The sequence below is a fragment of the Xenopus laevis genome, chromosome 2L (genome assembly GCF_017654675.1).
Source record: "Xenopus laevis strain J_2021 chromosome 2L, Xenopus_laevis_v10.1, whole genome shotgun sequence".
NCBI lineage: Eukaryota > Metazoa > Chordata > Amphibia > Anura > Pipidae > Xenopus > Xenopus laevis.
In genome coordinates this window covers 95,770,595-95,785,432 of record NC_054373.1, presented here as the reverse complement: position 1 = coordinate 95,785,432, position 14,838 = coordinate 95,770,595, and the positions used below count along the sequence as shown (strand labels likewise).

The following is a 14,838-nucleotide window of genomic DNA, read 5'->3' as shown; positions in this document are numbered from 1 at the left end:
AGAGGTTTCATATCTATGTCGCCAAAGCGCACATAGTCCCACTTTTAAATTCATTCCTAACTTTGACAAATCACTGCATCCACATTAACACCCTCACAAATTTTATGTGTGATAGTGTGAATGTGTTTTGCAATCAGATGAAAATAAACTGCTAAAAATAATAGTAGTACTTCTGCCTGGACTCTGAAAAATGTCTTTTTGGCTGTCATACCTGAGGCCAGATGGTCATCAGCTTTTCCCTTGTCTGGGACACAGATGAGCATAACACGATATACTAGAATTGTTCAGCTGAGCTACTGCAGAGCTGGGTATTTTCTGAAGATGAAATATATATATATATATATATATATATATATATATATATATATATATATATATATATATATATATATATATATACATACACACACACATACATACATTATGGAAGGGCTGTCTCCCATAGATTCCATGTTGTTCAAATAATCCAATTTTTTAAAATGACTTCCTTTAACTCTGTAGTAATAAAACAGTACATTTTACTTGATCTAAACTAAGATATCATTAATCCTTATTGGAAGCAAAAGTAGCCTGTTGGGATTAATTAATATTTACATGGTTTTCTAGTAGACTTAAGGTATGAAGATCCAAATTACTGAAAGATCCGTTATCCAGAATACCCCAAGCCCAAGCATTCTGGATAACAGGTCCCATACCTGTATAAGTAAACCACAAAAGGAATTAAGAGAAAGAGAGTACTTTAAAATATAGCAAAAACTACACATGGAGCATTGCCATCATATGTTATACACACACAAAAGGATTAGGGCAATCTGTGTGATAAATGTTTTTTATTCTGCAAGCAGGGAAGATAGCAAAGGAAATAAATAGTTATTTAAAATAATATCTTGATACAATACCACACAATACACAGGACTTACCTTACACCTGTACGACTGCATTCCATGGGCCTCAAATCTATATATGAATGTGAGGCTAGCACAGGTACATGCATGTACAGTACATGTACATACATGCCTAAGGGTCCTGCCCACTGAGAGAAAAGTGGTAACCTTTCTAGTACAAACCCTTGATGTGACAAATTTGTGGTCCCCAGAGGCAGGTTTTTTGAGACTGGTGGAGAACATCATACCTCCCAACATTTGAAAACTTAAATGAGGGTCAAAACGTTATAAAATTTGGCAGGTTATGGACATTTTGAATACATCTCTGTGAGTTTAAGGGTCATGTTTTTATAGGTTATTACAGTTTTGCTAATGAAGTTTTTTTTATTCAACAGACCTGCTTATCTTATTAGTTATAATTGTATCTGAGTGCAGGTGCTGAGTATTCTGGGCTCTCTGCCACAAGCCTCTTATGGAAAATGCAGGACTTTTCAGTAAGAAACTGGGACTGCAGGCTGAGCTGTCAAAATCGGGACTGTTCCACAGAAAACGGGACATTCCTATCCTGAAGATTGCCTACTGCAATATTTCTAATAAATGGAGCACTTCATCTCTTAAATGAGTAGAGGCTGCCCAGACAAACTTGAAAAGTCTGGGGCCTGTGGTCTGACACACTCGACACATCCACACCCCACGATTATAGCTAACAGAATATTAAATGTGCCAATATGTATTAATGTATACCACACAATCTACCCCCTCCTTCCTCCTTTCTTCGTATCTATACTTACTTTACTATATAGTAGTATAGTAATAATATATATATATATACTAAAAGTTATCTTCTGCTGGCAGCATTGGTTGTTCCTGGCAACCCTGCACAGAGTAGAGAATCATTAATGTACCAACCACCAATGTAACTGGCTTTTATTGGTCAATAATTAAATTTAAATAAAACCTAAAAAAAAGGTTATTTAAATCCAGGGTCGAAAAAACTTCGATTAAGTCAAAGTTAAGATTTTTATTTTTATTTTCACCTCGACCTTTGATAAATCTGCCCCTTAATGTCATAATTTTCTATGATCAATGTGTGAATGCCTAGTCATGCCAAATATTCTGTCCACAATATGGAAAATGTATTGTAAAATGTAAAAAATATAATAGTGCTTTAATAAGTCTTTCAAAAACGTAAAACGGCCTTAACTGGCATGCCTTTATAGCAACCAATAAGATGTTTGCTTTTAAAAAGGTGACCAGTAAATGCGTCCTGCTGATTGGTTGCTGTGGGTTTCTGCTCTTGGGCAAACTTAGTGCCCTTTATTACATATAGGTATAAGAGCTTAATTTAAAGGAGGCAAGAGTATGGTCCCTGCCCCTTAGAGATTACTTAATTTAAATTATTGCTGTTTCAACTGTGCTACAACACTGTTATCAAGGGGCTATTCAAAGGCAAAATGTATTTACATTGAGTAAATACATGTCCAAACCAAAAGGAGTATGAGACCCCTCAGTGTCACTGTAACCACAAAAACTGTTAAAAAAAAGTTAAACACTCCTGACAACCAAGTACTGTCTCCTATCACTTCCCAAGGTAGGTGAGAGAGGAGACATTGCTTAGTTAATACTGTGTTGTCTCATCCACATGTACCAGACATGAATCATTACTTACAGAAGTATTTATCAAAATTTAGAATTTGTGTCATTTTATCGTTTATTTCTTCTTCAAATAAACTCCCAGTATAAAAACTCAATTGTTTGCTTTCTTAATAAAAATTCAAAATATAAAAACTTTGACTGAATAAAATCTGGAAAAAACTTGAATACCTTGAATTGTATTATATACATAATTTTCTGGGTCTATAAACTTTAGATAATTCTATACATTTTTTAAAAACTTTAAATTTACCTAAGACAGCTTCCAATTGACTTCTACATGAACTTACTTTCGAGTTATTTGTGTTTTTTATACTTGTAGGGGCCCATAGGGGTTAATCTGCCCCTATGGCTTTAAGGCAAAATCCTGTGTAGGTCAGTGTTATTGGCCAAGAGGTGTAATGACAACTTCCTGCCACACTGCATTATAGTGTGTGTAAGGAGCGGCCTCTTCCTATTTGGCTGCTGGATGCTGATCCAGCTGGGTGTGCCCAGGGGAGCCTGGGTACAGCAAGGCCCAGAGAAGCAAGTGATCTTGAGAGAAGTCGGGGACTAGGCAACCCCGTGAATGAGGTCAGCTATAGTAGGGCAGACTTGTAATAGTCTCTCTAGGAGAGAAAGGTAGATAGGTAAGAGAGAGAGAGCAGCTGAAGCTCCAACAAGGATTTGCAGCAGGGAGTAGCTCCCAGAGGCTCTGTGGGAATGCCTCAAGTGCAGGGACCTCACTGAAGAGGGACTGTAGGGTAGATGCTGCTTCCTGACAATTTCCTGGAGGGAATGGTTGCACTGATGTTCTGCAAATGCCTAATGGAGTTCTGCTTCAGCTGAATTACCTATTATCTGAAGCTCTGAGTGAGTTATATGTACCTCTCCATATGCTGTTTCTATCTATGTGAGTCTATCCGTTACTGTGTGAGCTGTATGTGTCATGTGCTAAAGCCTCATCTTCAGTGGGAGTAAACCTGTGGTCATTGTATCTGACAATAAACCGTTTGTTTGTTTGCACCAAAGAACCTCCTGGCGCCCAAGTATCTCTTTTTGTGTACAGTGGCCTGGTGGGTTGTAGTTCCACTACACCATAAAGGGAGAGCTTCCACATAGTGAAGGCCCTGACCCTGTGTGTAAGTCGCAGTGTGGCCCATGCTTATACTGTTAGCTGGAAACTTTAACCAATTGTGGTCAAGATTGCCCAAATAGGTGCTACATACTTAAAAGGGATCTATGCTTCAGCATACTGAAATAAGAAACTTTCTAAATACAATCAATTAAAAATTCTGTTCCGTTTCTGCAATAATCAAGTTTATCTTCACTATCCCTCTCTCAGCATCTGTTTCTCTTCATTCTCTCTTCATTCAGGAGTTGGGTGTCAGATGAATGATCCAATATATCTTATAGGGGGGCTCCTTTTGCCTAGAAGATGTATTAGATCTCACTCTATTAAAATCATCAGACATCATGTCTCTCTACATGCAGAATTTGTGCAAAAGGCAGTTATTTTGTTAGATTTTATTTGTACTGGAATCAGTTATTTGAGTGAGCTCTAATACATCTGCTAGGAAAGGGAGCCCCCCTCCCGCTATAAGATTTATTGGATCATTCATCTGACACCCAACTGCTGCATGAAGCCAGAATTAAGAGAAACAGATGCTAATAGAGGAATAGTGAAGATAAACATGATTATTTCAGAAACAATGCAGAATTTTGAATTGATAGTTTCTCTTTAATACCAGAAATATGAGTTTTTGAAAATAATTTAAATTTGTTATTTTTAGTGCAAAAAAAATCAGCTCCTTTGTGTCCTTATGCACTGTCTTTATTTTTTCATTATTAGTTTAGGGGCCTGCAGCCTGGAGTGGGATAAACATGTAATATTGTCATCTAACATTTATCTTATTTAATTAATAGTGTTGTTTATTTTTCTGCTAATCAAGAGATCCTGTATTTGGAAATGTATTTGTATGCAACAAAATACATATAATTAATATTCCTATTTTCCTCTTACTTTTCAGATTATTTTGAATTCAATGCACAAATACCAACCAAGGTTACATATTGTTAAAGCGGATGAAAATAACGCATTTGGTTCTAAGAACACAGCTTTCTGTACACATGTCTTTTCAGAGACATCATTCATATCCGTGACCTCTTACCAGAATCACAAGGTAAATCCGAAGGCTGTTTTTTTAAATGTTTAATATTCATACGTTTTTTATAAGTTTATGTCTGTGAAAAAAGTTGCAGACATTTGCAGTATCATAATTAACACAATAGAATAATTTGTTTTGTAAGTACTAATGACTTTTGAAGATCTCTGTGAGGGTTGACATTTCTGAGCATTGCTTAGTTTTAGTTAAAGTACTATAAACGATTATGTAAATATTCCTAAAAAGTTTAGAGCATAAAGATTAGAGGGGCTAGAATTTGGGGCAATATAGGGCAACCCAGCGGTCCTGAATATTTTGAAGTAGATTCAATATTATTATTATACTTTACCTGTTTTTGTCACTTTTCTGCTAAAGCAAATAGCATGTTATAGGTGTCACCCCTTACAGTAATTCAAACATTCAAAATTGGTTACTATTACATATATTTCCTTCTTAGTAAGACTCCAAAACCGGGAGTCTTTACCAAACAGAATTTAGTTCAAAAACTATCTTAAAATGAATGCATTTCTTCATAATTTGAAGAGTCTTTGTATAGGTGAGAACCCATCTATTCTGTGTTGTGTTGAAGTGAGGCGTCCAAAAAATTTATAGAAGTTGTTTCATGTTTTATTCCTTCCAAATCTATGTACTAATGCATTTAGTATTATTTGAATTATATATGAATATAAATATTATTGAATTATATTTGAATATTTGATTGGTCACTTAACTGTCTAGGGTTGGTACATAAATCCTTAAAAACCTCAACTACCTTTACGTATAATAACATTCAGACATACTGCATGCTTTTCAATAATAATGGGCACAGTTTCACCCTTACCTGGAAAATGCTTTTCAGTAAGTTGCATTAACATCCATGTGTTAAACATGTAATATACAGTATTTGAAGTTTTAATCATTTGTATACATTGGTGGAAGGGAATGGAACTGTAGAATAATAAAACAAAATCATGCAGATGTACATTTTAACCACTAATGGAATTGGGGCCTTGACTGAATACATACTGGCATAATATGAAAGTCAAAAAGTGATTAGAAAATACAAATAAAGCTGTGTGCAATGCAAAATGAATTTGGCACTGTTTAGTATATACTTATAAATCAGCGACCTCATAAATTCTCCTGTGTCATTCAAAAGAAACAAGCAAATCTAATAATGACTAGAAAAGCTCACCCATAAATCTAAGGTAAGAAGTAATTACAGAATATGTATTTGGTGAAACAGATGAGGAATGCACCCATAAAATAGCAGCAAGCTGCTTGCTTTTGGCTTGAATAAGTGTCCTGTGAAAATGAAAGCTTTAAATTTTAAGCATTCAAGCCAATACTCAATGCAAAGTCCATCAAAAGGAATTTGGATTTTTTTTTAGGATTGAGAGAGATGAGTCATTCCAAATCCAGAACCCTAATCTCATAAAGGAATAATTGTATGTCGGAGTGAACTGCCATATGTCTTTAGATCAATCAAAATACAGTGCTTGCACAAATTGGATCAGTTGGGTATCCCCCTCAAAATATACAGTACACATAGAATATATATGTCACAATTTAAGACTGAATAGTAATTAATACAGATAATTACTACATGGCAGCTCAGAACCCAGTGCAAATAGCATCAGCATTTAATAATCAGCCCCGTAGCATCAGATTATATTACAGGCCAACCTCATTTTCTTCTTGATAATTTGCGATAACCACTAAGCTTAGCAACAGCTGCTCAAATCACACTGAGCGTGTGAGTGTCACAAACACTTTCCAATATGGTGGCCCCCTGTGACAAGTTTGAGGTCCTAGATCATTGGGGATATTGAGAAGCTGAAACTTTAGGCTGGTGCAATAAATGCAGTATATAACATATTGTCTTTATATCCATATTCATTTTTAGGGTTTAGTTCTCCTTTCAGTGACACTTGTTGACGAAATACTGACTGTTTTGGTTTAATCCTCCTTTGCTAGAATGGGCACAATAATATCATTTTATAAAGGTTGGAAATGCTTTCTCAGCTGACCTTTTTACTGCATTTTACTATTTTGTTTATTTTGTCATTTTCTCAAAATATTTTTTCCACCATTCAGCAGACATACTTTTCCTATTTCAATTACATTATGTCAGACTTTTAAAATAAAACATAACACAGCTTTAGACAAGGCGTACAATGTCCATTCCTACGGGATTCTAGCCAGGGCTTTCCATTTTTCGCCAGTAGCAAGACTTTTCTCTTGGGGTTCCTATTACACATCTACTTTAAAAAATCACCATATACATTATGTGGTTTACAGTGCAAAATAAGGCAGTTCTTGCTCATCCAGTCCAAAAAGGTCCTGCAAAAAGGATAAGAAAAAAGTTATTCATGCTGATTACATCATGGTTGAATATGATTGCTCAATTTTGCTATACATACTAGACAATTGCATATGTGCACTAATATAATTATAGGCCTAAAGGCAGCCATACGAGTGCCGGTCCTGTACAATATATGATGATCAGCTCATAGGCCTAACAGACTGACACGACCACAAACTGTATGACCACCTTTTTAATGTTCCATTTGTTCAGACAAACAGCTCGAACAATTGGAACAGCAGGAAGTGATGAGAATCTGCGTTTGTACAGCAAATTACATTTTGGAACTTACCCCATTGACAAATCATGGTACACAGATATCAGTCAGTATCGTCCATCTAGGATATACATACTGAAAATTATATAGATCTTTGGTTTGAGACAGTTCTACTACTTGTTTAGCCAATATGACACAGGAATAAATCACTATGGGAGATGATGAGCTACATAAATAATTATAATAATAATAGGAGAGATTTACCAAGCAGCAAATTGGTGTTTTTATTAGATTCTTCTCAATTTACACCAGTAAATTATTCCCATGATTGGAATATTCATGAACCACAACATAGTCTTGAGGCAAAGAGATGTGAAGTTAGAGGGCCATTATACCTTTGCTTTTTGTTTTTGTTATTTTACTGTGTATTTAAGAACTCAACTGCAGACTTTTTACTGTTTTTACTGCCAGTCTGGCCACAGCCTTTCACATAACTTCCCATAGCCATATGGCAGTATCGTCCCCTCTCAGGAATCAAGAAGTACAGGGGTGTTACTCAGGTAAATTGGGGCAGCCCCTAATGGTTTTTCACATCCATTGCTACAGCAGAATGTACATTTTCTCACAGCTTATACAGAGATATACCAAAACATTTGTTTCCAACGTCAGTATAAACCTTGACTAAGCATAAGCAACAGCGACTTCTATGTTTTATAGCCCCATGAATCATTGTTCTATAGACTTAGTTGTTTCACGCTGTATTCAAATAAACATATTCATTTTATTTCAGATGTATCATATATTGTATTTTGTTGCAGATAACACAACTGAAAATTGAGAATAATCCTTTTGCTAAAGGCTTTAGAGGGAGTGATGACAGTGACCTCCGTGTAGCGCGTCTGCAAAGGTATTAAACACCTTATGTATATTTCCTATTGGAATTGTATGTACCTAATATAACACAGGGAAGTGCTCATATAGTAGTGTAGTGGGATTTATGTTTGGTTTTATTTACAGCGTACACTATAAAGTAGTCATAGTTTGGTGGAAGAAGACATTCACTTGGCTCGTACCTGTGCTGGTATAGGGTCTTAAAAATAAATATTTGACATAGAAATAAAATTCATGAATGGAAAATGCTACCTTGAAACTATCTTGCTATTAATAGTCACCACCACAAGCTAACAAAGGGTACATTTATTCATCAAATAACAACATTTTTTCATCTCGTAATCAAGAATTCTGTTACACCAGCATTTTAAATCTCTGATACAGTAGCTGGCTTATTTTGCCTTTGACTGTGGCTTGGAACGTGTTTAAAGACTACAGGAAGAATAATTAAGCCTTTGTAGAGGCTACACTCCTAATAAAAATAGAGCAAATACCATCTTCTCTGTATGCACAATATATATATATATATTTTATTTATTTATTTATTTTAATTTAAACCCTTTTCTGATAAATCTATAGCCATCTATAGTCTCAGGTGAATGTGATTTACTGGAGACCGAAATAACCTTCATGTGTATTATTTTAATTCAGGGGTGTAACTTAAGCAGAAGTAGACCTTGAGGTCAGGAGGTATGGGGCCATAAGGCCCTAATTAATACACACATTTTACATATATATTGGTAAACAGGTCAACCTCTGGACATTTCAGGTTCTTAAATTTAATTTGCTGTTGGGCATCTACTTACATCACTGTTACTATTGAAACTTACTGTACATTATTATTTTGTTTATTATCAATCACAAGCATGTAGACATTCACGTTACACCTTTTTCTGCATACAAATTGCATACTGTATACATTTCAAATTTTAATATATTTGTAATATATTTGCCCTTTTACCTGAAAACCTCTCTGGCCATAATAATTTCTCATGTGTTAACCAGAAACGTAACTAAGCTCTTCCAGACCCAGGCGCAGGATATGCACCCGGGCCCCACCCCTCTCGGTGCAATCTCTGGCGGGCCCTGTCTTACCAATTGTAGTCAGAATTGTAAGAAATGTATTAAAATGTGAATCTTATGACAACTGTGTTTATGCCATTGCGTGTTGGGTCTCATCATTATTTCTCTGGCCAGACTTGCTGTAGCTCCAGTATATGTCAAGATTAATGTATTGTAGATATATATAAATCAGAACTAGGATATAGCTGCGAAATTATCATGAATTAATTCTGTCCAAATGGTGGGTCTGAACACGAAATCTTAGCCTTGGTGGAGACATCTAGTTCAATCCTCACACAATCTCCATTGCACAATATTCAATTGTACCTACTCAGGTACAAGCAATGAAATTACAAAGCTAAGGTATAGGGTACAATTACACAGTTTTAAAAGAATATAGAGTATTATAAATCTGCTGAGGGTACATTTTAGCCTGCAGAGGGTTTTAACTTATATACACTTTTAATACATTGGACATCTCCTAAATATTGTAAACTATTGATATTTCTCCTGCAGCAAAGAATATCCTGTGATTTCTAAAAGCATCATGAGGCAAAGACTGATATCAAGTCACCCAGGACAGTTATCGGGCAAATCAGATCTTGGTTCACTTCATGGAAGTCACCAAGGCCTGCAGCATTATCAGTATGAGAATGGAGCACACATGCAGTTTGCCCCATCTGACGCCCAGGACTTGCCACTCAATACCTTCACTGCACAGAGGGACTCTGGCTTGTTTTATCACTGTTTAAAAAGAAGAGGTACAGTAAAACAAATACTATAATGTTCTTGGTTCTTCTGTGGAGGATACACATTTCCAGAAATATGCCACAATACCCTTAAATACTTCTCATTGTGAGATATGGGTTGGTACTGGTAAATACTTTTGTTTATAGTTAAGAGATGTTCTTTGCAGATGGCTAATGCAGTTTGAACCTGCTTAAGTATAAATGTACCCCAATAAATGACTGTTGTTATGTATTATGCTGGGAATTTTTATTGGAATGTGAGGTGAGCATAATAATTAATAAATATCTTCTACTAACAGTACAATGTGCTAAAAGGGATACTGTCGTAGAAAAAAAAAATTTCAAAATGCATCAGATAATAGTGCTGCTCCAGCAGAATTTTGCACTGAAATACGTTTCTCAAAAGAGAAAACAGATTTTTTTTTAATTTAATTTTGAAATTTGACATGGGGCTGGACATATTGTCAGTTTCCCAGCTGTACCCAGTCATGTGACTTGTGCTCTGACAAACTTCAGTCACTCTTTAATTCTGTACTGCAAGTTCAGTGATATCACCCCTCTCCCCCAAGCAGTATAAAAACAGAACGATGAGAAGGTAATCAGATAGCAGCTCCCTAACACAAGATAACAGCTGCCTGGTAGAATAACACTAGTTAACACTAATCGTAAAATCCAGGTCCCACTGCAACACAATCAATTACATTGAGTAGAAGAAACAACAGCCTGCCAGAAAGCAGTTCCATCCTAAAGTGCTGGCTCTTTCTGAAAGTACATGACCAGGCAAAATTATCTGAGATGGCTGCCTACATGCCACTATTACAACTAAAGAAATACACTTGCTGGATCTGGAATTACATTTTATATTGTAGAATGATTTATTTGCAATGTAAATAATGTAATTTAGATATAAAAACATCATAAACAATCAAGACCGAATCCTTTTAATGTGTTATTTTCATTGATGATAAAAGATATTACAAATCAATGGCAATGCTTTTCATAAAGTTGTTTTGCTGGAGGTGTGATCTTAATTTGTGCCCTTTCCAAAGTTGGGTGTTAAATATGCCCTGTGTAAAAGGCGTAGAAGGTTTTCTTCACACCATAGGAAACGTAAGAATAGGACTCAGGCCAGGATTTATGGAAAGACCACCAAGGCCCAGGCCTAAGGCTTTTAGGGGTGGCATCCTCCCCAACCAACATCTATGACAATGACTATTTGCATATTTTGCACATTTAACAACTTATTAAAGACATTGGGGGCAGATTTATAAAGAATTGAAAATTCTAATTTCTAATTTTTGTTATGGTCAAAACTCTCAAATTCTAATTGTGAATTATCCAAAAATTTGAGTTTTAATTCAAATTCAAATTTAAAATTTTACTCGATTTTTAGATATTGGATTTTTTTATTAAATAACTCCCCAGTCGAGTTCCAAGTATATTAGAATTTAATAGAGAACTAGAGAAAACTTAAATTAATTCGAAATTCGACCATTATTAAATGTGCATCCAGGAGGCCCAGTTATTAACATTCTCATTTTAGAGTTATTAGAGGTTTTCCAAACCACGATTAAAATTTTTTATCTAAAACCATGAATGCAATGAAAGTTATTAAAGATCCAATTATTAAATAGCTGCTGAATTATTTGAAAAAGGAAAACTGCTAAAACCCCAAATAAAAGACCGATCTTTGCAAGAAAAGAAAGACAGCTACCATGACTTTTACACAACAGCATTTGTTTGGTGTACTTTTGCATTTGTGAAGTCTATGGCTTGGGCACTTGATAAAATACAAAACAATTGCGGATTAATGAGGAAAAAAACAATCATTTGCATTCTTGTCACCGGGGGATGCAAGTGCAAGAGCATTAAAGGGTTCAAGAGTATGCCCCTAAGTGCTGATTCTGGGAGCATGAGTACCTCCCTACCTTCAGCCAGATGAAAAATCAAACACTCAAACAGTGCAGAGAGCAGTGCCTGGATGCTCATCTTAAGTCTAAGGATAGAAGGTCAGGAAATTGTGACATGTTCCCTTTTCATTGCAGGGTATACACCATAACAAATTTTGTCTTTGACATTTAGAGGCATATTAAACAAAATGCAAGATTAGAGCTCACCACAGACAAATTCACCCACTTGTGTATTTATCAAATGGTGAATGCTATCTTTCATCCATTGATAAAGACGCTTCTTAAAATCCCACAAAATCCCACAAAATCCCATAATATTCCAAAAAAACCATAGCTCTTACATTTTGATAAATCTGCCCCTTAAAGCCCATAATGGTTTTCATTAATTATTCCTTTCAATAATAGACATCTTTTCTAATGACAATCTATATGTTCTATATTTTTCTCTCAGTATCACTCCTTAATGTCCATCGCTTAAATATATACTCCATTGTTTTACAGAAGGGGCTCGCCATCTTGACCTACCTTGCAAGAGATCTTATCTGGATCCCTCATCATCTATGGCAGATGATCACTATTTCCGATCTCCTCCGCCATATGACCAGCAAATGTTGAGCCCAACATATCGCAATGACGTTACACCAAGGGAACCGTGTATGTACTCTACTTCAGGAGCTGAAATAGCTGGAGTATCAGGGGTAGAAGATTTACCTCCTCCACCTCCACCTTTAAGCTGTAACATGTGGACTTCTGTTTCTCCGTACACTAGCTACAGTGTTCAGACAATGGAAACTGTGCCATATCAGCCTTTCCCCACTCATTTTACCACCACCACAATGATGCCTCGTCTGCCTGCCATTGCAGGGCAAGGTTCTCAGCCTCCAGGAGAATCCCACTTCAGTGTCTACAATCAGCTTTCTCAGTCACAGGTTCGGGAGAGAGTCCCTTCATCATCATTTCCTAGAGAAAGGGTACATCCATCCCTCTGTGAACGAAAACCCCCATCACCTCATATTAACACAGCCAATGAATTTCTGTATTCACAAAGCTTTTCCTTATCCAGAGAATCCTCCCTACAGTATCATTCAGGCATGGGGACTGTTGATAACTGGACTGATGGATGACTGCTGCTACCATGGACACCACATATGAGTTATTCTTCTATGACCCAAACAATCTGATATCTTTCGTTAATACCTGTTGGTATCCTGCACTCCAGAAAGCCTTTTTTATCTGAGATTGCTTGATATAGAGGATATAGAAATATTATCACTATAGACTTCTTAAAATCAACCTATACAGATGACCTGTGTCTTCTATATTTCAAATACTGGGAAAACTGAACCATTGGAAAAGTAGGACATGCATCAAAATATTTCTCAAATGAAATACAAAAAAAGTGGAAAATCACTAAATTTTGCATGCTGAATAGCTATTTATACAGTACATATATATGTATATATATATATATATAAATATATATATATATCCAAATGCAAGCCACATGTTTCAATGAAGCTTTGCTTTAACAGGTGAAATGCTTAATAAAAACAAATGTTACCAGGGTTTTGAAAGACGTCTATTTAAGTTTGTTTTTAATTAAATGTGTTGTTTTAAAAACTAAGAAAAATAGCTTTTATATGCAAGAGAGTATATTTTCTTAGAAATCTTCTTAGATCCAAGTAATGTGGAAATTTCCTGGTTTCCCTATTAAGTAGCATGGTAATTTTATTTACAGTACATATCAGAACATAAAAGCCATTTTGCTTGTAATCCAAAATTTCTGTTGCTTTTCAGTAATCTTTATTAATTTGTGCAGTTATAAATATTATATGCTGACAGTGACTCAAGATTTCATCATCCCATCCCTCACTGCTCTTCAATAAATCTCAGACTTTCCCAGGAAGATATTCATAATGTCAGACATTTTCCCAGCCTAAGAAACATTCAACCCATGTTGTGATTTGGTGATATGTGCGGCATTAATAATTGATTTGTCTGTTACAGCATTTAAGATAAGAATTGTGGATATTCATATTGACTTTATGAATATTCTAATATTCTAATTCTTTAAACATTCTAATGGTAAAGGCTAAAGATTTGTTCTAGCTCTGGCAGCTTCAGAATCAAGTGATGGCAATAAATAAAATAATACAGTACAACAAAAGTTGCTAGAAAATACTTTAGAGAGTTGTCATTAAAATAAAAGCTTTTAATCTTGTGTGAATTTAGGATGTATTGTTGAGAAAATATCTACATACATATATTCACAAACTGTTACTAAGCTGGGAAAAAAGGTTTTCCTCCTCAAACTGAATCTGGTCCCATAAGTTTTCACGTGATAAACCATAAAATAACTTTTTCTCATGGGATTCGTGGAATCTGGCCCAATGTATCCTGCAGGGATAATGTGGGAATAGGACTTGCATATGTTTATTAAATGTTTATTAAACAAGTTTTAGGATAGGCCGGTAAAACTTCCTTGACTTCCTAACTTATTTTGTACTAAATAAAATTCTGTAACAGGCATATATAATTATTTGTATTTTAATGCCTTACTCTGTGACGCATATATATGTCAGACACAGAAATCTTGTAAATGTAAGATTAAACACAAGTCAAAAAAATAGACATCGCACCCATGGCCTAATGGGCACCATTTTTTAGGCCACAGAGATATCAGGTAACTGAGAGATAAGGTGATATAACAAGGGGAAGAGATATGAGGTATATTGAATCCACAGGTTGAAAGGTCTGTGGCCCAACAGATTAAAAAGAGATTATCAATAATTTTTGTTGTTAGATTTTGGACACAGGGTTTGTGTGAGATGGATGTTCCCTAGAGATGCAAATTTTTGACATATTGATGACATCATATAGCAATGGGCGCTATTCTTATTTTCATCCAACATCAGCCAAAGGTGGTTTGTTTGACTCACTAATGTGTGCTTTTAGCTTGTTAC

At 35.4% G+C, this 14,838-nt stretch overlaps 1 protein-coding gene across 2 annotated transcripts in view; it reads left to right on the top strand.

The window, feature by feature from the left end:
* Positions 1-14,530, top strand: part of tbx4.L (T-box 4 L homeolog) — a 96,122-nt gene extending 81,592 nt beyond the window's left edge. The window contains exons 6-9 of one of the 2 annotated variants that reach the window (XM_041582222.1): positions 4,547-4,699; positions 8,082-8,170; positions 9,733-9,977; positions 12,377-14,530. In XM_041582222.1, coding sequence (XP_041438156.1) covers positions 4,547-4,699; positions 8,082-8,170; positions 9,733-9,977; positions 12,377-12,999 — 1,110 coding nt within the window. In that variant the 3' untranslated portion in view covers positions 13,000-14,530. The remainder of the gene's footprint in view (positions 1-4,546; positions 4,700-8,081; positions 8,171-9,732; positions 9,978-12,376) is intronic. The other variant, XM_018246836.2, reaches the window with a different exon arrangement.
* The last annotated feature ends 308 nt before the right edge of the window (positions 14,531-14,838 follow it).